The sequence below is a fragment of the Microchirus variegatus genome (assembly GCF_963457635.1).
Source record: "Microchirus variegatus genome assembly, chromosome: 11".
Lineage (NCBI taxonomy): Eukaryota > Metazoa > Chordata > Actinopteri > Pleuronectiformes > Soleidae > Microchirus > Microchirus variegatus.
Window position 1 is genome coordinate 24,019,062 of NC_139812.1, and position 22,422 is coordinate 24,041,483.

General features: G+C 42.6%; 1 protein-coding gene across 1 annotated transcript in view; it reads right to left on the reverse strand.

Annotated features, from left to right (window-relative positions):
- Positions 1-19,097, reverse strand: part of LOC310934174 (zinc finger matrin-type protein 4) — a gene marked incomplete at both ends in the record, with an annotated part of 32,315 nt that extends 13,218 nt beyond the window's left edge. The window contains 3 exons of the mRNA XM_083897843.1: positions 4,138-4,315; positions 12,401-12,493; positions 18,987-19,097. Of these exons, the coding sequence (XP_083753969.1) occupies positions 4,138-4,315; positions 12,401-12,493; positions 18,987-19,097 (382 nt within the window). The remainder of the gene's footprint in view (positions 1-4,137; positions 4,316-12,400; positions 12,494-18,986) is intronic.
- Positions 19,098-22,422: the final 3,325 nt, after the last annotated feature.

Here is a 22,422-nt window from a genome sequence, read left to right on the forward strand (position 1 = left end):
TCACACACTTTTTGCTCTGGGGCTCCGCCTGCAGACATTTTATGGTACTGTACCCAGTAGTTCTTTATAGATGTCATTCATGAAGTAGATATGTTGTTCATGTGTTGATTTATAAAGTGAAAATGTTGGTCCTCACTTTGTCAGCACTTTTACCTGGTCCTCAGTATGCAGCAAGTACAAGAAAGTGTGTGTGTTCTCCAGGTATTAATGATGTTGTGGGGACGTAAATCTGATTGCACAGTCACGTTATGCAGACAAAAAGCAAGGTGAAGACATGGTTTACGATGAGGGGAAGGTGACGGTTAGCGTAATAAGTCAACGTAATGTCCTCTGAAGTCATGGAAACAAGACTGTGTGTGTGTGTGTGTGTGTGTGTGCTGATTGGCCGCTCCTACCTTGATGTGCCTTAAGTCTGCTCGGTTCACATAGTTACAGTATCTATGGCTGTGTCTCTCTCTGCTCGTCTCATCACCAAACCACACCCACTCACATTCTCTCCCTTCGCTTGTGTTCGTGTTTGCCTTCACGACTCCCATCATCTCATCCTCTGCCACTACTATCAGTGTGGAAAACAAAGCTCAACCTTGTGTGTGTGTGTGTTGTGACTCTGACTGTCAGCGAGCGAGGGAAGTTGCTCTGAAAGCGTTTGTGGGGGCAACACGTGGAGAGCAGCAACAGGGACTCATCCTCCTCCTCCTCTACACTCCTTGTTTTCCCCACTCTACCTCCTTTTTCCCCCGACTGTGCAGAAATCTCTCATCTCTGCACACCGAAGCAGACATAAGTGTTTTTCACGCAGTTAGCCACACTCTGTGCGTGTGTGTGCAATAGGAGGTTGTTGTGGATGTGGAAGTTTACACTACCGTTCAAAAGTTTGGGTTCACCTATACAATTTCTTGTGTTTTCCATTAAATGTCACACTTTTTTATTCATCAAAAGAGTTGCAATATGAATAGAAAATATAGTCAAGACATTGACAAGATTAGAAATAATGATATTTATTCAAAATAATAATTTTGCCCTTCGAACTTTGCTGTTTTTAGCTGTGCTAACATCATTGCACAAGGGTTTTCAAGGGTTTTCTAATCATCCAATAGTCTTCTAACGCCATTAGTAAACACAATGTACCATTAGAACACTGGAAATTGGCCTCTATACACCTATGTACATATTCCATTAAAAACCAGACGTTTGCAGCTAGAATAGTCGTTTACCACATTAACAATGTATAGAGTGTATTTATGATTCATTTAACTAGTGCAGTTCTCGTAGGAAGTATGTATTCCTTTATGGGAGCTGAAGAAGATTTTCCAGTTATGGTAATGCTTGATAAGGAACGTAAAGGGTTAACCGCTGGCGTGGCTGACAGCTAGCTGAGCTAATGCTAATCAATTTTTTTTTTAAATTATGTTGTTCCTAATGAGGTTGCGCAATGTTTGTATTATGTTAGCCCTACACTCATGCTAATCATAGCCTCGCTAGCTTACATTTGGAAACAGGTTCAACAAATTAGCCAAGTTAGCGGCAAAATAGCCGTCAGACGCGCTGCCTGGTGTTGCATGCTGGTGTGCCTACCTGTTGCTGGCACTCTGACAATCCTGACTGGTGTAGCGTGTTTGTGTAGCATGATAAATCGGCGAAAATTAAAATTAATCCAAAAAACTTGAAAATCGAGGATGCACACCGTTGGGCCTTGCTCAACCCATATCCAAAATCTTAGGGCGATCTGACTAATGGTCAGCGAGATATGCCCGTCACAGACACACACACACATACACAACTTGCTTTATAGATAGATGTTATAGTCCGTGCTTTTCCTTCAAAAAATAAGGACATTTCTAAGCGACCCCAAACTTTTGAACGGTCGTGTACACATGAAGAAACATAGGTAGAGTCCAGTCTCTCCATCTCTTCTCCATTTGCTCACCCTGCCGTTACCATGTGTGTTCCTCTGTGTTCCTCTGTGTTCATGTCAGTGTCCGGTGAATGTTCATTCATCAGTCATCACCGCTCATGTAGATTCCCAGTAAATGTTTGCTCTGTGTTCCTGAGCCTGTCAGCTCGGCTGTGCGTCGTCGTCTTCTGCCGAGCGCTCGTCGTGAAGCCACTTTTGACTCTAATCTCTCCTGAAATCTCCTCCTCCTTCTCTCCCAGGTCACTCTCTCGCTATATTTGTTCTTCATTTTCTTCTTCTTCTCCTTCTTCCTCCAGGTCACTGCTGTCACAAAACTGCACAAACTCCGTCGACAACAGCTTTATGGAAGTGACACTTTCCCAAAGTAGGACAACATTTGGGGAAAGACCCTCTCAGGGACTGAATTCTAAATACTACTGTGATAGATTGTGCATTTATAGTGCGGTGAATTTTTCCACTTTTAATCCAATTTGAATCACATTATGAAAAACTCCCCCGGAGACAACTTTCCACTTAACACTTTAAAAACAGAATCACTTTTCCAATGTCTGGATTTGTTACGGATCTTTTTTTCCTTTCACCTTTGTAACCTTTAAAGTTTTATTTCTTCATGCCTTTGGCATATTAGCATTTTACCCACACATACTTATTCATCTGATGTGCACACAAGACATTTTGACTGAAGCATGACTAAAGCTTTCCCAAATCCACTTCCTTGAAGTAAAAATAGTTTTCCCAAGAAATAGATGCCTGGATTACATGGATGTGTGTGTGTGTGTGTGTGCAAGTGAGGTGATTATTTATAACCTTGATCTTCAGTCAGGCAAGTTTTAATGTGCAAACTGACTGGTATTAGTAAATACTTGTTTGTAATCAGGGTTATCAGAGTTATTTGAGAATGTCTGTATGTGAGGAATCTCAAAGTGTATTCATATGCACTGGATGTTGGACAAACCATAATTCAGTGTAGTTGTTTGGCCTTGGTGACAGTCTGTGGAATTGTAAATTCTTTAGTTAAATAAACGTCGGTGGGTTCATTGTTACATTCATATAAACCTAGATTTATTTAGGTGTATAAATCAATAGATGTATTGATAACACGGTGTCCGCACATCCTTAAAAAGTCTTAAATTTGTGTATCTTAAGTAGTGCTGGGCACTAGGTTAACGCACATTTATGGACGTTAGCGTGTGTTAGCGCATGATGCGTTTCCATGACGGCTGACCGGGAAAAAGACGCGTGTGACGTCATGTTCACGTGCCGTGACACCGGAGTCCAGGCACCGTTTAGCAGTTAGCTCCGTTAGCTCCTTTTTAGCGCCGGTTAGCCCGCCTACAGTCGAGCAGCGCTACAAATAACCAGCGTACCTGTGTACTGCGTATGTGTGCCTAAAGTTTAGCGTTTCTTTAGAGACTCATTTTAAGAATCGGGAGTCACGTAAACATGACGTCACACGTCTTTTTTCCGGTCAGTCGTCATGGAAACGCATCCTGCGTTAACGTGCGTTAACACGCCCAGCACTAATCTTAAGTCCATCCATCTGTCTTCTTGTCAATTTAGAGTTATATTTCTTTATTTACTTTTACTCCACTACATTTCCGAAATAAAATGTGTACTTTTACTCCGATACATTTCCCTTAACCATCTTCGTTACTACAAAATAAAAGTTGAGTTGGTGACGTAATGACTGCTTGTTGTCGCTAGCTAACCAGCTGTTAGCCGCATATTTCGGCTCCAAACACACCGGTGGCTCGTTGTTTAGCGTGTCAGACACCGAGGCCCCGGTCTCCTGAGCTCCTCGGCTAAGTGGCCAACCAATACTTTTACTTCTAATACTTAAGCACCAAAAGAAATTTTCTGATATAAAATGTACTCGAGTACAGTAAATGTCAGGTACTTTAAGACTTTTACTCAAGCCATATTCCAAAAGGTGACTTTGACTTCTACCAAAGTCATTTTCTGGTAAGATACTTGTACTTTAGCTCAAGTCTCACTTTCAAGTACTTTATACAAGGCTGACATAGGGCGATAGGTGATGTCACACACTCACACAACCATTCACATTCACACCTACGGTCAATTTAGAGTTGTCTAATTAACCTAATCCCCCATTTTGGATGTTTTTGGACTGTGGGAGGAAACCGGAGAACCCACACACAGGGAGAACATCCCTCAGTCAATGTCAGATTGTTAGATTAGACTGTAAAATAGCCATAGTCTACCTGTGTTTGCTGGGCTGGTCATGGCTGGGGTGAGGTTGGGCGGCTCGCCCAGCACCAGGCGGACTCTCTTTGCGTGGGTTTTGCCCTGGTAGTGAGACTGGGCCACGATGGCCGACGTGAAGAACATGTTACACAAGGTGCAGCACTTGTTCTTGTCCACTTCTGTCTCTGCACAGTCCTGGAAGCAGAGGAGAAGAGGGAGAAAAGATGGGTAAAAGAGAGAGTCTTGGAGGGCAGAGAGAGGTGTCAGGAGAGGAAAAATAGACCATTAGGGAGGAGGAGGAGGAGGAGGAGGAGGAGGAGGAGGAGGGAAAGAGAGGTTGGTGAAGAAGAAGAAGACATTAAAAAAAGAAACAGGGTGAGGTGAAGGTGAGGAAAGCAAAGAGCAGTGATGGGGAGAGAAATGGAACGATGTACACTTTGGTCTGACCTCAGTGGTCTTCATCCCATTATCATGGACACAGACACACACATACACACACACACACACACACACACACCCACCCACACACACACACACAAAGAGAGGCCAGATCAAATATTCATCTGCATGTTCTCATGGCTTCGGCCTCTCACAGCTGCAGATCCATTACTAACCAGGAGGAAAAGAACAACTATGCTCATCCAGTCAAAGATAGAAAGTGTGTTGTTCTGAAAGTGACATTAATCTAGTAATTTTCACGGATTAATAAGATGACTTTAAAGTGGACCTAGACCGGAAGTTCCTATTAACGCTGTTTTTTTTTGCGTCATTACCTTGTTTACAAAGCCCTGAAAGTTCAAAACAAACAGTTCAGCCACTGCTGAGAACGCTGTGTTTTATTGTAATCTCGGGCTCAGCGAGATCTCTGAAAAAACCCGGTCCGGTTACGTAAAACAGCATTTCTCCTGAACAGCAGATCCTCCTGCTCCGGGCACTAGTCCGGGTACATCCGGTTGCGTATATTGTACCGCAGAAGAAGAAGAAGCTGCGATACTGAGAGCTGGTGTGCTGAATATGTCACTTCCGGGTATTGGCCAATCACAAGACAGTTGGGAAGGCTCTACGCTGGCTGGCCAATCACAACACTCTCTGGGTGTGAGATTTCAGTCAGAAATATCGCGGCTGAGGAGAGCGTCAGAAAGGAGAGATTTCTATTGGCTCGTTTACAGCAGCTAGGAGTTTTTTGAGCATAAAAACAAGTTAATGTATGTAAGTAGACCTCCATAACTAACATATATGTGCAACAGGACCACTCTATGTGAGCTTTAACAGGCAGGAAAAAAGCTGCGTCAAATATGAATTGTGTCTTCTTCTCCATCCTTCCATCTGCGAGCAAACGAACGATCCAACCGGTGTATTTATTCATCCACACCCAAAAATGCAAAAACAAGTACAATGGTCCCTCGTGTCTCACAGTTTATGTCTATTTTCTCCTCTCTTTTCACACCAACACTCTTTCTCTCGTCCGGGTGTCAAATCCAGTCAGAGCGAAATCACAGTCTTTAGGAGCGAGAGAGAGAGAGAGAGAGATGGAGGACAATAATAGAAAAAGCATCTGCGACACCCCATCACAGTGTGTGTGTGTGTGTGTGTGTCCTGTCAGCCCTGGTTAGCATCACGGACAGTGGATGTGAGAGTTAAGGACACCTTTACCTTCCAGGCTTCACTTAATCTCTCAGCTGTCCCGTCTTTCTCTCTCTCTCTCTTTCTCACTTACTCGCTCCATTCTTCTCTTCGCTCTTTGCCGTCCGCTCGCTCTCAGCCTCTCCTCCTCTTCCTCACCCTCTGGGCACAGTCTCAGTAACTCCGTGAGTTGTGAAATTAAATATTTATCTGTATTGGCAGCCATGTCTTTCCTTCCCCTTTTACCCGTTTCGCCTCCTCCTCTCCTCCTCCCCCCCCGATGTGTGTCTGTCGCTTCTGTCATCATCATGTCAGAGGTTTGTTTGGAACGACCCACAGTCAGATCTCGACCCAAAACCACTGACCTTCTCAGTTTGTACAACAACTCTTCACCTCATTGTGTTTCATTAGCACGTGGAGAATTGTGTCTCCGTGCCAAAGGAAGACGAAACCAGTGTGAGAGTATTTGTTTATCTGGGATTTTGATGATCTTTATTCATGATTGTGTCACAGATTTTTCTGTGTTCTTTCTCTGTCTCTTTGTCCGGTCGGGCAAAAGAAGGATGGCGACCCAGCGGTGTAGCAGCTTGCACTGTTGCCTTGTAGCAAAAAGGGTTTGTGAGGGACTTTCTGTGTTAGGGTTAGAGTTGGGGTTTCCTCCCACTGAACAAAAACATTAAAGGGACACTGCGTAGTATTTATGGGTTTATATGACCCAAAATCCACTTAAAATCCACTTTTGTATACATATTAAGTGCTCCTGCATTGTCTAGTCGCTTGTTTCATTTTCGTAGTGTTTCAAAAAGTCATGTAAAATAACATGGTCGCGGGCCGCTGTTGCATAGCCACTGTTAGCAGCGAGACGCCATGTTTCTACCGGAGCCCGTAAGGACAAACCCGAGAGAACAAATCAAGCGTCGCTTTACTTGTAGCGGAAGTCCCGAGCGGATCTTTTTACGCGTTTTAGAACGGAGGCCCACACGTATTTTACAGCGGATAAAGGAACACCAGTAACGGACCGTACGCCCGCACCACGGAGAAAGACGACGAGGACGACATTTGACCGGCTGAGGATACCGTAGCGCTCAGGGAAGGGAGGGGGTGAGCAGAGGAGCAGTTCGTTGTTGTAAATTTCAGCCTCTCCTCTAGATGGCACTATAAACTACTTACTTCACCTTTAACAGAGGTTCATTGGACAACTCTGAATGTAGAGGATAGCTAGTTCCAATGCTGGTGTCGCTGACAGGGTTTGGCATGCGTACTTATCATTACCGTAACTCCGATAGACCGTTTGTGACATCTAGAAAATTAAAAAACTATGGACTGGCGATGCATCCACGGTGTGACCTCCACCTTTTTCGCCCTATGTCAGCTGAGATTCGGTAGAAGCAGTAGAAGATAGAAGCTGGAAAGCAGAGAAATAGAGCTTTTGCACCCATATACTTATGCTAGCCCGTCAGGACTTCCGCGGAAAACAACCGTCCAATCACAGACAAGATTCACCAGCACGTCACACGTTTGTGAGGTCACCTTCTCTGTACCGTAATTCCTAAACGGTTGAATAACCGCCAGATATAGAAAGTGAACTTTATCTTGGAGAAAGAAGCACTCGCTCGTCGTCATAAGAAGGTTAGAAAAGGTCTAAGATGAACGATGTCTGTGTGATGATCTCCACTGTCAAACTCTACAGAAAAAGCATAAAAAGCAGCACTAAGATGCGTCTACTGAAAAGTAGAAGGCGACACCAATCCCCCTCCACTCTGTGACAGATGTAACACCGCGGGAATTAACGACGCCGCGCGTGGAAAAGTTTTTTAAAGAACAGTCTGAAGTGAGTGACGTGATTGTGATCGTCATCTCGCTGTTCTATTTTCCCTCTGTATCTCTGTCTCTGCTGGTTTACCTGTCGCTTACACCTCGCGCGCATTTACGTCGAGACTGATTTGCATGCGACGAGATTGTTTTGTGTCGCGCCGCATCCTGAGACCTGACAGTGACGTCTCTATATCACAGAAGATTCCGTGTTTGGGTGGCTTTCTCGCCGCTCAGGCACCTAACAATAGACTCCTAATTAGCTGTTTATCTTCCACCGTCTGTTTTGCTCTCTCCCCCCCCCCCACTTTATTTCTCCCACTGCTCTGTGTGGAGGCACTGCGGGAAAAAACATAGCTAAATATACACACACACACACACACACAGGGAAAACAGACGCTCTCATTTGGAGTTTGACGGAGCTTTGGAAGTCGATTTAAAAAGGGGAGGAAAGTGCAAATGTATAGCTTTACGGTAGACGATGAGGTCAGGAGGAAGTGCATTTTTTTATTTATCAGAAAGCGTCTTTGTGAAAGTGGAAAACTGAAGGATCAAACTCCCTTTCATCTCAGAGCACCTTTATGACCTACTTTCTCTGTTCTGTGACAAACACTTTTACACACAAGCCTTCAAGGCACGGCGTTTTTTTACTTTTTAGTAGACGCCCGGCGTTTTCATTCACTCTCTCTGCTGCCGTTTCCCACTGGACTGCACCACGTCAGTCAGGATGAAAAAACACGGGGGGTAGGGGGGGCAAAATGCTAAAAGGGAAAGGAAGACGAACAAAACTTCCCAGAGGGGGAAAAGGAAAAAAAAAAAACACGAAAGAGATGAAAGTAGAAATTTTTATCACAAACTCGATGATGGGAAACTGGTCTCCAGAGAGCTCTTACTTCTTAAATTGCTTTTTCCAGCATTGACAGATAATCAATGTCACATCTGTGGGTGAAAGGTTATGTACAAAGTGCTGGAAGACGGATGGAAACGCAGGTTGTGTGTTTTTCTACAGTATGTGTGATGGTTTTAGTCAAAGCACGCACAGGTGCTTATGACACGTCCACAAGAATCACCGTTTTACCTTTTTTGTACGACATGTTTTCAGTCAGTTGCACAAGAAACGGGTGTAAATTTAAAAAGATTGTATTATAAAATACCAGTTTATTTATTTAACCTATCTGACTTTTCAGTTTGGTTTAGTTTTCTGGTGGCACCTGCTTATTCAAAAAGTATTTTTTTAATTAAGTGGAATATTTTCTTTTTCAATCCACAACCAAAACCACGACTTTTAGACACGCACGCATTTTTGGACTTTGCATATTTTTGACACACACACGTCAAACACCAAGCCAAGGCAAGTTTATATAAAAAAATAATATAACATTAATATTTATAAAATAACTAAATTCAGCTATAAAATAATAATAATAATAATAATTAAAAAATAATAATAAAAACAAGTAGGTAAAATATATACATAAATATATATGCAAAACATTAAGTAATAGAAGATTAAAATAATAATAATAGGCTCTCCTTTTTATTCTTCCACCAGTTTTTATTCAAATAAATGCAACACAAAAGTGTGTCTTTTTAAAAGGTGTTGTTTAAATCTGCCTTTGCATTTAGGACCAGCTGTTAATACTTTAATAATTCTGCCCTGGTCAGAAAATAATCTGATGATTCAGGACTAAGATCATTCTCAAAATTGTGACACCAGAATATCCAGATTAGACAAACATAAAGTTCATCTTAGGGATGGGAATCGTATTGTTATCTGATACTGGATATAAAAACCAACGGATCAGATGTCGGACGGATAAAACTGTAAATAAAATAATCAGCAAAAGCATTTTAGCTGAGTCATGTTTTAGGTTTTTTATTTCTTCTTTTTGGGAGAACGTATTTGTTACACAGTTGTGTTTGAAATGACTCAGTTAAACGTGTGTTGTTAACAGCTTCATACGTTCATAAACGGTCTATAATGACTGTGTACGGCTTCCCTCTTTTTTTCTTGTAACTTCATATTTAAAACATGTTAATGACTTAGAACAGTTGATTACAGCCCCAATCAGAATGTGGATCTTTCCGTCAGTGGAGGTCACAGGGTCAATGTCAATGATGCCCAAGGATTGTGGATTTGACACCATCATCTTCTCCTTCACGTGTCTCCTCTCTGTCATTCTCTACGTCTGTGGATTTCTCTTTTTGTTTGATAAACTGTCTTTCCACCAGATACGGCCCTACATTTGTTATATATGTCATCTGTGTGTGCGTGTGTGTGCGCCCCATTCCTCTTGCTCGGTAATACTTCCTCCTACTCCTTCCACACACACACACACACACGTGTTTGCACAGCTATTCTTCTGAGGACACCAACTCTTACCTTAACTTAAAGGTACAATATTTAGTATTTATGGGTTTATATAACCCAAAATCCACTGTTTTATACATATTATGTGCTCCTGCAGTGTCTAGTCGCTGTATAATAGTTTTTGTTTCATTTTCGTAGTGTTTCAAAAAGTCATGTTAAATAACATGACCGCGGACCGCGGTTGCATAGCCACTGTTAGCAGCGAGACGCCATGTTTCTACCGGAGCCTGTAAGGACAAACGCGAGAGAACAAAACAAGCATCTCTTTACTTTTAGCGGAAGTCCCGCCTCCTCTCTCTACGCTTCGTCTGCTACGGCCGCGGTAGCTTCGCCCTCTCCCTCACCTCACGAACCTCATCTGCTGACACGGAGAAAGACGACGAGGACGACATTTGACCAGCTGCGGATACCGTAGCGCTCAGGGAAGGGAGGGGGTGAGCAGAGCAGCAGGTCTTTGTTGTAAATTTCAGCCTCTCCTCTAGATGGCACTATAAACTACTTATTTCCCTATTTCGCTCTAATCTTAACCAGTTCCTCAGAAATTAGGTTCTGCCTCAGTTGGACCAGATTTTTGTCTCGTTTATGCCAGAAAAGAGGTAAAAAACACACAAACACACACACATAAACACACACAGAGCTGGATGTGGAGTGCAAACTCATCATTTTCCAGAGGATCCTAGAAACCTAGATATACACAGACACAGTGGCCCAGCTACATCACTCACACACGGTGGTTCTGTATTCCCTGTACTCTCCAATATTCACCTGCTGCAGTATTCACATGTACATAAAGTAGGCTGGTGGTGTCGGCTAACCCCCGTCTTAGCGGGAGCACCACACAGCTAAAGGAAATCTGTCCTTGAAGGAATTATAGCTCATATGGATCAAAACTGGAATTCCCTGTGAGCACTTGGACAACTGCAGTGGGCCAGATTAAGAGGGAACTAGGCCAAGTAAGAGATTACGTCGAGTCTTCAAATGCCCACAGAATATCATGTAAATAACTGTAGATAACATCTTCACAGGTGTGATCAGACTGCAGGACAGGACACAGGAAGACAATAGGCCAGTGTTTGAACCATGAATGATTGAATGATGTTTTCTCTACCATATGAAACGGAACAATACCTTGGGCAAGGTAGCGTGATACGGCAATCCAGCTTGCACTGTTTCTTTTATATTGTACTGTTTTTGGCAAATGTTCCTAGCGTTGTCTGCTGTTGACAGCTGCTAGCGCTGCTGGTGGAAGCTTTTCTTCTAAGCTGATGTTGGGATGATGAACTCTGAGGTGTCAACTCCCGACCGAGGACCTTGTTCTTGTTCTCCAGCTCTCCATTTTCTCCTGCTTTATATCCAAACGATACTTCCAAATTGGCCAGCTTGCATTTTACAAAACAACTAAGTCCATCGTCATGTCGTCGTATCAAACGCTTCATCGGCCAAATCGACTTCTGCCGGGATTTTCTTTTCAAACTATCAGATATGGCGGCAAATATCGTGAAAAATACGATAATACAGGGTGAATTCCAATTCCTTGCTTAACTCTCAATCTCAAAAATGTGCGCTCCCTCTAGTGCAAGTGCTGTCCCGATTCTCAGAAAAATTAAGTTGAGGGGCAAGTTTTAAGGGCTGCATCGCCCTCAATATTGAGATTTTCTGAGACCACCCCTGGGAGCAAGGGCTACCCAGAATGCATTGCGGGTTTTGGCATAAATTAAGTATTTTCTTTGTTAATAGAGATATACAAATTACGAAAACCCTTGTATTATCTTAGTTTACGCCCATATTATGGATTACTTTACATTTATTTTTATTTTACGATCTTTTGTCAATAGCCGGCCGGTGCGGACAAGCGATGGTTTGCTATGGTTTACTTTTCAATAAGTCGTGGTGTGTGGTAACTGTCAGCTGAATATGTCCGTGGTTGTGGTATTTGTATGAGTATCATCTTATAACTAACTGACAACCTAATAACTTGACTGACAAACGGATCGGAATAAATAATCCTGACGTAAATGTGTTCTTCTTCTTCTTCTTTTTTGGAGTTGACAGACTGGACGCAGCTTTCGCGTTATTCTGCCCCCTACAGTCTGAAGACGTATCTGCATTTAAGGGGTGTCCCATTTCTAAGTGACAAAATAACCCTCAACACTTGGTTTTGAGGGCCAGTTAAGATTAAGGGTTGAGCTTGAGGGTTAAGATAGGAATTGGAATTGGCCCATAGTCTACTTTTACCTGTCAGTCAAGTGCAGTTTCAAAGCAATAGAGAATTGAGAAGTCTAGAGAACAGCTGCTCTGGATAGACTTCCTGCAGAGTTTGAGGTCAATCAGCTGCATGATGTTAGTCAGGGAAATCAAACGGACAGAAACACAAGACCTGAGAGAGGAGATTTCTCTCAGGTTTCATCTGGTTGGAGGAAATGTAATCGACCTCACTGGATATGTTTTGTAGAAGCGACGAAGTGTAAACTTACTGGATTGTCTGGCCTCAGTCTCTTGGACGGTGGTCCTCCGTCTTCAGGGTGAAGCATGTAGAACAGGCGAACCTTGTTGGCATGTTTTTTACTCTGAGTGAGAGAGAAAACCAGAGTCAGGAATCTTTAATTTAATTTTATTCAGTAAGAAAAACAAGACCGTCAATCCACCTCGACACCTTGCACCAAGCTCCCCCTGCTTCAGCCGCTGATTCTAGCAGACATTTTTTCCTCCCTGACGACCCAGGCCGACTTCATCTTTCTGGAAAGCCTCGAGTGCAATGTTATATTTGAGAAGCTACTCGGGGCTTGTTGATCGAAAGAATCCCAGCACACTTCAGATCCATGCAGTCTTTTCAAAGGTCTCATAAGTGTGCCACAGATTTTCTTTACCAACTTGAACTATTTTAAGCCTCCAGCGCTTCCACAGGAGGAGAAGGAGCCTGGTGAAGTGTTAATCTTTTTTTTTTCTGCTGTGTCGAGCGACTAAAAGGAAAAGTGATGGAATCATCGTGAATCAAACATTGACAGCTGTGAGTCTGATCGCGGTGCCTTGACGGCTCATTGTGTCGTGGTCTTTCTGTGTTGGAAGGAGCTGATTGATTTTGTTGATCTTAATATAGTTTAGATTTACAATGACAACACATTAACATCTCGTCACAAGTTTTAGTATTAGATGAGATAAGATAAGATAATCCTTTATTCGTCCCACACGGAGGGATTTACAGTGTTTTCAGCAGCACGCAATCAACAGCAATGGAATGAATAAGGTAAACGATAACATACTATGTACAAGTATAGTTTGCAGTACTGCACAGAGTGAGGCAGTTTTTGGTGTGCTTCCAGGTAGAACCCCAGCCCTTGTAGAAGAACACTTTTGGGACCCTTATTTCAAAGAGTGTATACCAGCATCACCAACCTCATCAACAGTATTATCTGAGGTAGTAAAACAGCTACTTTCTCTTCTGTTATTTATTGCTGGGTCTGTATGGGTGGTGTAGTGGTTCGCGCTCTTGCCTTTCCAGCACGAAGGGCCTTTCTGCATGGAGTTTGCATGTTCTCCCCCGTGTGTGCGTGGGTTTTCGCCGGGTTCTCCAGCTTCCTCCCACGGTCCAAAACATGCAATATGGCGATTAGGTAAATTGGACGCTCTAAATTGATCCTTGCTACCCTCATATGAAGGATAAAGTGGTAGAAGATGGATGGATAGATGGTTTATTGCTGTCCAAATTGCAAATAAACCTTACTATGGTTTCAGTTTGATCTATGTGGAGACCACCGCTGTGTCTGGGTTAGAAGTTTTGGTTTGGTTTAAAAGTCCAAGGTTCTGCACCAAACAAAGTGGTGTGATTGAAAGGTGTAAAAGTATTGATGAACACCTCCCATAATGAATTAGCTCTGCGTGCCAAAACGTCTCAACTTGTAACTGTAATTTTCAACAGCTGAACACATAATTCCATCTAAAAGCAACAGCTGCAGTGAAAATTACAGGAAGGACAGCTGAGGAGAAAAAAACAAACTGTGAGGACGTGTGAGTTAATAGCCTTACATCACTACCCTATTATTAGTTCTGACTAATTACATTTGTTTAAATGAATGTGTTGCTTGGATCTAGATGTGTTCTGATGGTGTGTGTGTGTGTGTGTCACTGTTTTAGTCTCGTTATTTTCCTGCTGCATCAGCCCTGGTGTCAAACTGACGAAAAAAAAGAATTAAAACACAACAACCGCAGTATATTATTAACTCTACAAAGGCTCAATACACTGGCGTTGACATGGCCTGCAGCTAACGGAGAAAACTAAACAAACAAAAGCACGAGCAGGTCCTCCTACACAGGACTAACCTCCTGCTGAGCAGCGGCTCATCTGCAGCGCAGGGATATCGCGTAATCATAAAAATCACCGCAGAACGGGGAAAGGGATTTGTGAGACTGAAGACTTTTGACCCTTTCACAATCAACGATCTCTGAAAAGATCAGACCTTTCTCATCATTAGGTGGTGGTGCTTTTTAGAACAGGCACATTTGTTTGTTATCTTGACCATGACCTCTTTAGGTGTGCAGCACACGTTGCCATGGTGATGTATATTACTGTAAGAAACAAGAGGGAAATCATGAGAACCTTGGGTTTAACTGCGAGTTACCTTTTTAACCACAGATCCTAAAGCCGTGTGGAACAGTTCCATTTGGTTCGGTTCTGTATGGTACATGTGTTTTTGCAGTTTTAATAATTTCTTTGTTATGTGGAGCAAAGAAATGAAGAAAATATTCACATTTAAGAAGCTAAAACAATCAGAAATCTTGTTTTAATCATGAAAAAAGCTTCAAACCGATGAATCGATAATCAAAGGTTTACAATTAATTTAGTAATCGACTAATAAACGATTAATTGTTTCAGCCTTACTTGCGACCGGTGTTTCTTCTTCAGAATATTCTCGTACAAAGCTTGACGTCATGTTGAGAAAAACGGCCACAAATCGAGTGTTGTTGTCTGTTGTTTCGCGTTCAATGTTGTAGTTTTCGGTGCACCGCTATGACCACGCACCGACAACGCTATGACGACGCAACGATATGACGATGCAACGATATGACGACGCACCTTCATGACGACGCAACGATATGACGACGAAACGCTATGACGATGCAACGTTATGACGATGCAACGTTATGACGACGCACCTTCATGACGACGCAACGATATGACGACGAAACGATATGACGATGCAACGTTATGACGATGCAACGTTATGACGACGCAACGCTATGACGACGCAACGCTATGACGACGCAACGCTATGACGACACAGCGCTATGACGACGCAAAGATATGACGACGCACCTTCATGACGACGCAACGATATGACGACCAAACGCTATGACGATGCAACGTTATGACGATGCAACGTTATGACGACGCAACGTTATGACGACGCAACGTTATGACGACGCAACGCTATGACGACACAACGCTATGACGACGCAACGATATGACGGCGCACCTTCATGACGACGCAACAATATGACGACGAAACGCTATGACGATGCAACGTTATGACGATGCAACGTTATGACGACGCAACGATATGACGACGCAACGATATGACGACGCAACGATATGACGACGCAACGTTATGACGACGCAACGTTATGACGACGCAACGATATGACGACGCATCGCTATGACAACGCAACGATATGACGACGCAACGTTATGGCGCAACGCTATGACGACGCACCGCTATGACGACGCAACGATATGACGACGCAATGTTATGACGCAACGTTATGACGACCCAACGATATGACGACGCAGTTATGATGACCCAATGTAATGACGACGCAACACTATGACGACACAACGCTATGACGACGCAACGCTATGACGACGCAACACTATGACGACGCAACGCTATTACGTCGCACTGCCACACCGCACCGATATGATGACGCACCGCTACGCCACAACGCTACTATTCCACACTACGACGCAACGCTATGACGCCTGATGCTACGTCACACTGCTACGTCGCACCGATACGCCGTACTATGACGCAGCACCACTATGATGACGCACCAATATGACGAAGCACTATGTATCTTGCGGACGCAGCCATCCAAGTAAAAGTAGTTATTTGAAACGCAAGCGTGACCAAGGCTGTGCTGTTGTACCATGATGGAACCACAGCGCTATAAATACAGAACAAGCCTCTGACTGTGTGTCGTTGCTTCCTCCTAAAGCTCCAGCAGTGGTGCTTATATGAAAGGATAGAGCGCTGTCTTTGAAGCGGCACACTGTCACATTAACGCAGGAACAATGCAACATCATTGACACGCTGTAGGTTAACGAGTATCTTAAGTGTTTGTTTACACGGCCCTGATGTCTCTGCATACAAGTTTGACACAGCTACCTTGTTCTGTAACATAATTCGTGTTATATATCGTTTTTTATCGGCACACTGCGACCTTCACTCCTCCCCGCTCTGTATAACATCTATCATTTTATATAAATTCTACTGCTGAGAAATTGCTTTATGAAACGCGTCAAGGGAGGAAAATGTGGAGATGGATGTGATGGAATTAGAACGTGTCACATGTGGAGAGACATTTACACAGATGTGAGAGTGTTTTACATTACACTCTCACATCTAAATGGATAAAATATAAAAATACTACTACTGTCCTATGCTGTGTTTTTTTTTTTAGGGAAGGTTGTAAAGCAGTGCAATGATTTTATCTTGCATTTGGCAGATTATTCAGATTTTACAGTGTGTTAGAGTGTGGCTGATTGTACACGGTTAGAAGGCAAAACAATCTACAGATGCTACTGAAATGTTTTCCACACATTTATGAAGAGTAATTTTAAATAAACAGGGTTAAAGCGGTAGGAAATGGATGGATGTATAGAGCAGCACTGAACAAAAGCAAACAGTAGACTCTGGTAAAGACACTGTACTTGCTGCTCCATCGCTTTGATTGGTTCCTCTGCCCTGAAGACAAGAAAGCTCCTCACTTGTCAGACGACTGTGATGCAGTCTTTGTGTGAGTGTGAGTGTGAGTGTGTGTCTCAGAGTCAGTATAAATGGTCATGTAGTCGATGGCTCTGGATTATGGGCGAGAAGCTTGACTTTGAACGTCTCCATGGTTACAACCCTGAACCCTCACTGACCCGCCGTCGTCGTCCTTGACGCTCTGTCCCGCCTTTGTCTTCTTCTTTGCGTCGAATTTAAAATGGAGAAGAAAGACGGGACGTCATCCTCGTGTATTTGTGTATACGTAGAGAATTTACTGTACGTTGCTCACACATACGTATGTCAGACGCTCCTCTGAGACCGCAAATGAAAACCTTTGTTAGTGTGACGCTGCTCTGCGTGTGCGTGAGAGGAAGCAGCATGAGCATCATAGCTCTTGAAGACGCTGAAACTTTTGCCCTGACTCAAACTACATAAAACTGACATGATTTCTGTTGTTTTTTGGTAGTTATTAATAGCAGCAGCAGCAGCAGCAGCAGCAGCAGCAGTTTGTGTATCTTCCATTTCTTCTTATTTAAATATAAGAAAGTAAAGCATCTGCTTCTGGTAAATGTAATCGCCCAAGTTTGTTTTTGTGACAAATGTGCAGCAACGCAGTCTAAACATACAGCATGTATGCATGCACCTGTATGCAGGGGCTACATTTAAAGTTGCCAGACACCCGCGTAAATCCGTAAAATCATAACACATGCAATATAGAGGGGAAACAATTCGATTTTTAATCGATTACTAAATTAATCGTCAACTAATTTCATAAACGATTAATCGGTTTGAAGCTTTTTTTCATGATTAAATCAAGATTTCTGATCGTTTTAGCTTCTTAAATGTGAATATTTTCTTTGTTTCTTTGCTCCACATAAGAAAGAAATCATTCAAACTGAATCATTTTGGTTTGTGGACAAAACAAGATATTCGAGAACATCGTCATTTCCATGTTTGACAAACACTGATCTACACTGATCTTTTCTATTGCATTAGAGTTGCAACTCTAATGCAATAGAAAACAAACACATCCAGAGCTTCATATCTGAAACACATAACCACATATAAATGATAGACAAATTTAAATCAACCAAAATGAATCTCTGGCGTCCTAGTGCCAGTCCCAGATTAGTAATAATGCCAGCTGCAAGTAAAAAGGTGCATTTTTAGGCCTAATAAATGTCATTATTTTCATCACAAATGACCAGTATGAGGACGACAAAAATTCAAAGTACGGAAAAACGCCCCAATCTGGCAACACTGGCTACATTAGAGAGCGAGGCCAGGGTTTTTAGAAGAGATGCTGAAAAAAGACAAGGTAATCTTAAACATGAAAGGCCGCTCTGTTGAATAAAGACGGGAAAGAAACTCTTTTATAATTGTGCTGCTAAGCTATTTCTGTTTCCACGTCTCGAAAACAAAACACTTTCAATTAAAATAAAACTATTTCTTTCCTCGTCGTCTGTAGCCTGACCTCTGCAGAACTCCGTTTGTAAAAAAGGATGGCATTGAAAAACACTCCGTGCACACAACTCAAGTCTGTGTGTGTTTTTCAGTCACACAAATGTTCATGTTCTCTGAACACTTTTGTGGACACACTCATGTTGTTGTTGTTGTTGTTGTTGTCCTTGCTTAATATTCTCCAGACAGGGGCCGTGTACTCATTAATTTGCTTGTTAATCACAACTGTGTCTCGTATTCAGGACAACTGCAGCGCACTTAAACGCACGTGTGCAGCCACACACAACACACAACACAACACAAACACACTGCCTCTGTAAATAATGCAGAGCTGGTTATTTAATTGACCTTCATTAAAGTAGTTTTAGAGCGTCTGCTGAGGAGTCGACTACATTAAAGGAGAGAAACTGTGTGTGTTTGTTGAATTACCATGTTGCATTAAGTCGATGTGCATTGGACGAGCTGTGCTAACACAAATTGGTACAAATAAGGCTAATAGAAAGTGTGCAGAAGTCAGCCTGACATTGCTTTGTTTTGTGCAAATTTCCCCCCTGTGTGTGTGTGTTTGTGTGTGTGAGTGTGTGTTTGTATATATATAAAAACAAAGTATTCTCACCTCATAGTGAGCAGTGCGCTGGGACTCAGAGATGAGCTGGGCGTTGCAGATGTTACAGTAGCTCTCCGTGAACAGCCCTCCGTCCACGACGCTCGCCGATTTCATCTTCATCTGAGACTACACACACACACACACACACGGCCAGACATAAACACAAAATATGAATATGTTAAAAAAAAAAAGGATTAAAATGCCAGTCGAACCTTACAGTGTGCTTTGTATATGCATCGTATCTCAATTTACGATGAAAGCTCTGCCACAAATATAATGATCCTCTACAGGAAAATCCACTCAGTGATCATTTTGGTTTGTATTCTTGTACATTTTGTCACACCAGAATAATAAAACATGGTTTAAAACCTGTTAGAAACAGTGATTAAACCCTTTGATTTTGCCCCCTCCCCTCCCTTCCTCCAGTGAGTTGTGTTTAAAGGTGCCATATGTAAGAATGTGGCCAAAAACGGTTACTACATTCAAATTCAAAATACCGAGGTCTTTCAGGTTTCGTTTTCTGACGTAACTGGCAACCCGTGGTTGCTCGGCAGCTGAGACTCTACTGACTGCAATGATTGGTAGATGGCGGTAGGTGGCGCCACATGCCAAAACATGATTTCAAAACATAAACATGATTTGCAGTCTGCAAAATATTTTTTCTAATGCAAATATTTTGTCTGTACTGTTGTTGTTGGTGAGTTCAGTTTGTTATATGAACATTATTCCTGAGTCTCTGTGACATATTAGGAGGATTTTATGTCCAGTTGCTTTAGATTTATTACATAATGCAGCTTTAATGTCACAAATGTGCTGTCAATAAACAAACGGGCAACCGTGAGAGACGAGCGACAGTGGCTTGAATTTGACTTCAGTCCCTCTTTCAGGCTCAGCAGGGAGCAGATTATTTAAAAAAAAATGTGTGAGTGCTTTCACCTGGGCGTCATGTTGACATCACTGCTGATTTCAGCCAGAGTGGTTTGACCCAGTGGTGACTGCTGATTGTATTCATCCTCACTGCACTCTGCACATTCTGCATATCTCCATGTGTTACAGATCATGAATCTCCCCAATTTTTCATTTTCAGTAGCTATGAAGAGTCATTGTTTGTTGACAAAAAAAAAACCCAAAAACAAAATGAAGAACAGAGAGCAGCATGGACGTATTTTTAAAGCTGAGGAAAAATCGATCGGAAACCACTGCACAGACATTGGGAAAAACCAACAGAGCAATTTTGAATGTCATGAAATAGAAAGGGCTGTTGGTGGCACCATAGCATGAGAGCTGTGAAGAAAAAAACACCACCACCATCGTCCTCCAGAGCACAAGAATTGAAGACGCGTGCATCTTGTCACCTATAGTTTGCACATAAATAACATTTTAAGATCTTTTGAGCGTCTGTCGTGGAGAAAAAGAGGTCAAACGTGGACAAACCAAGGCTCTACATGTTCATTTGTGAAGTAGAGCAAAGGTGTTGTTATGGTTTTTCATCCTGCAGCTTCACTCCACTCTCTGAAACAGCATCACCACTCTCCTCATCTACTGATAGCAGCGGCGTAATTAAACGTTGTGGCTGCCAATTGAGCGAAACGTGCATTCAAACGTTTCGGTCGACCTTGTTGTAGACGATGACTCTTTAAGGCTTTAATCACTTAACCAGAGTATCAGCACGTGAGGAGACGACTAAAAACTGGACAAATCAACAAGAGGCTGCAGCCAAAGGACGATATTGGCGATATCGGTGCTTCATAGGCTCGATCCAGCTACTATTATAAGTTATAAAAACAAACAGACCTCTAAAAGGTCATAGAAATTATTCTTATTTATTCCTATTGTTGTGAGTAATTTCCTCTCTGCTATGCTAATTGACTTCAATTGATTCGACGCATAAATGTCAGCTAAAATGAATAAGAAATGAAATTGTGTTGATTTAACTTGAATGAATGAACTATTTTCATAATAAGCTAATTCATTTGAGTGGGTTTTTTAGGTAAATTCATGAGTTTTCTGAATTTGCAGCTTCGTTGGATAGATAGATAGATAGATAGATAGATAGATAGATAGATAGATAGATAGATCTGGTGGACATCTGTTTGTGGACAAAATGAGGCCAATCAATTTGAGGTCTTTGTCGACACTGGTCAACGTTTTCTGACATTTTTCCAAAGTCCAAACAGTTTCTTTTTTATTTCTTGTATTTATTCTGAGTTTCCATATAATCTTAAGTGAACACTCCAGGGCTCCACTGAAGGCTGTTGTACTTTACGCCCTCGTCAGAGCCAGAGAACCTGTCTGCCACTTTTATTCCCGAGCACAATAACGGAAAACGGTGTAATGATGGTTCTCCAAGGTCTTCCATTTCATCCTCTCTTCATTAACGCTGTGCCCTGTGGGCCGTGCTCTGACGGGGGGGGTTAGGGTGAATAACGGGTCTGCGGGGAACTGAACTGAACCAGGAACATCAACCATTAAACTGGTCGAGCTCGTTGCCTCGAGGTGTGAAGCTGCAGGACGGGATACTGCACAGTATTAAACGGCCCCGCGATGCATTGACGGAGTCGGACTCTGTGACTTTGACGGAATAGTCTCGTATACTGTACGTCGTCCTGGGAATCGCAACGTTATTAGTGAGATGAGATAAAACCTCAGCAGGGAAAAAGCAGGCAGGGATTTATATTCTTTATCCGAGGTGTAACGTGTAATTACCTTTTTGCCAACACGCGACATGTGCACACACACCTCACAACAATACTGGTAATTACCCTTGTCTTTTCATCCTGTGTCTGTTTAGTGCACCCAGGACCTTCCAATTAAACCAGAGAAAGTGCTGCGGAGACGCTCGCTCTGTTATTTAATTGATCCTACACTATAACGACCCTCATGCATTAACTTTAAAAGGTATAAGCATCAGCTTTGGAGCGCCAGACTTAGGCCCTGTCCCAAAACCTCCCCTAACCCTACATTTTTGCCCTAACCCTACATTTTGAGCGTTCACCTGTAGGGTGGAGCGAGGCGAAATGTGATTTTGCCCCTATAATCAACCCTCAAAATGTAGTGAGCTCTGATGCGGGCTTAAAAAGAAGCGGAAGATGGAATTACCCATGATGCTCTGCGAATTCAAGATGGCCGCCACGTCTACCGAGGAACATTTTTTTTGTTGTAATATATTTTCGCAAATAGGCACGTTACAATGTCGAATTGTGTTGGAATATGTTGGTTTGATATACATCCAGAGGACCGCCGAGCTTTGAACACTAATGTCAGAAAATAAGTGACGATTTATGAAAGCAGCTAGCTAACTAGCTAGCGAGCGGCTATCCGCCGTGGGGCCCGAGAGAGCACGCAAATGTTCTCGAAGCACCCGGCAAACAGCCGCCAGCCAGCTCTGCTACATCTGGGTCGTTTTTGTCAGTGTGTGGGTGTGTGTACCGGCGTTCACTTGAAC